General features: G+C 67.5%; 1 protein-coding gene across 1 annotated transcript in view; it reads left to right on the top strand.

The window, feature by feature from the left end:
- LOC118158532 (PDZ domain-containing protein GIPC1-like) overlaps positions 1–717 on the top strand; it is a gene marked incomplete at its 3' end in the record, with an annotated part of 1,391 nt that extends 674 nt beyond the window's left edge. Inside the window, exons 2-3 of the mRNA XM_035313199.1 lie at positions 392–501; positions 598–717. Of these exons, the coding sequence (XP_035169090.1) occupies positions 392–501; positions 598–717 (230 nt within the window). The remainder of the gene's footprint in view (positions 1–391; positions 502–597) is intronic.
- Positions 718–722: the final 5 nt, after the last annotated feature.

Raw genomic sequence — 722 nt, 5'->3', positions numbered from 1 at the left:
TGGGGGACCCCAAAATTCAGGGGGGGTCTTGCAGAGGGTTATGTAGCACCCGGGGGACCCAAAAACTCAAGAGGGTTCTTCTAGAGGGTTACGTAGCACCCTGGGGACCCCAAAACCCTAAGGGGGGGACCCCAAAACCCTAAGGGGGGGACCCCAAAACCCTAAGGGGGGGACCCCAAAACCCTAAGGGGGGCCCTGTCGCTGCCCTGGGGGGAGACGAGGGGACCCCACAAACTCACCGGGAGCTGATGGGGGCGGGTCGCAGCCCCCCAAAACCCAAACTGCTGGGGATCCTCTAACTCGGGAGTGTCATGGGGGACCCCCAAATCCTAACGGGGGGCACCCCGACCTTTTGCCCCCCCCTTTTTTTCCTACCCCCCCCTGGTTTCAGACATGATCAGCCAGCGAGCGGCGGGGGGCAGAGGCGGCGGCACCCAGCTGGGCACCGGCCGGGGCACCCTGCGGCTGCGCGCACGGGGTCCCGCCACCGTGGAGGAGCAGGTGGGCCACCCAAGGGTGCTTTCTTGGGGTGGGGGGACCTCCCCGCACCCCAATAACCTCCCCGCACCCCAATAACCTCGCCATCCCCCCCCGCAGCCCTCAGCCTTCGAGGAGCGAGCCATCGCCAAGGTGGACGACCTGCTGGAGAGCTACATGGGCATCCGCGACACCGAGCTGGGTGAGCCGGCACCCAAGGGTGCTGGGGGGGGGGGGGGGGGGGC

This window comes from Oxyura jamaicensis (assembly GCF_011077185.1).
Source record: "Oxyura jamaicensis isolate SHBP4307 breed ruddy duck chromosome 30 unlocalized genomic scaffold, BPBGC_Ojam_1.0 oxy30_random_OJ69670, whole genome shotgun sequence".
In the NCBI taxonomy this organism is placed as follows: domain Eukaryota; kingdom Metazoa; phylum Chordata; class Aves; order Anseriformes; family Anatidae; genus Oxyura; species Oxyura jamaicensis.
The sequence above is the reverse complement of the archived record's forward strand: the minus strand, read 5'-3'. Positions and strand labels throughout refer to the sequence as shown.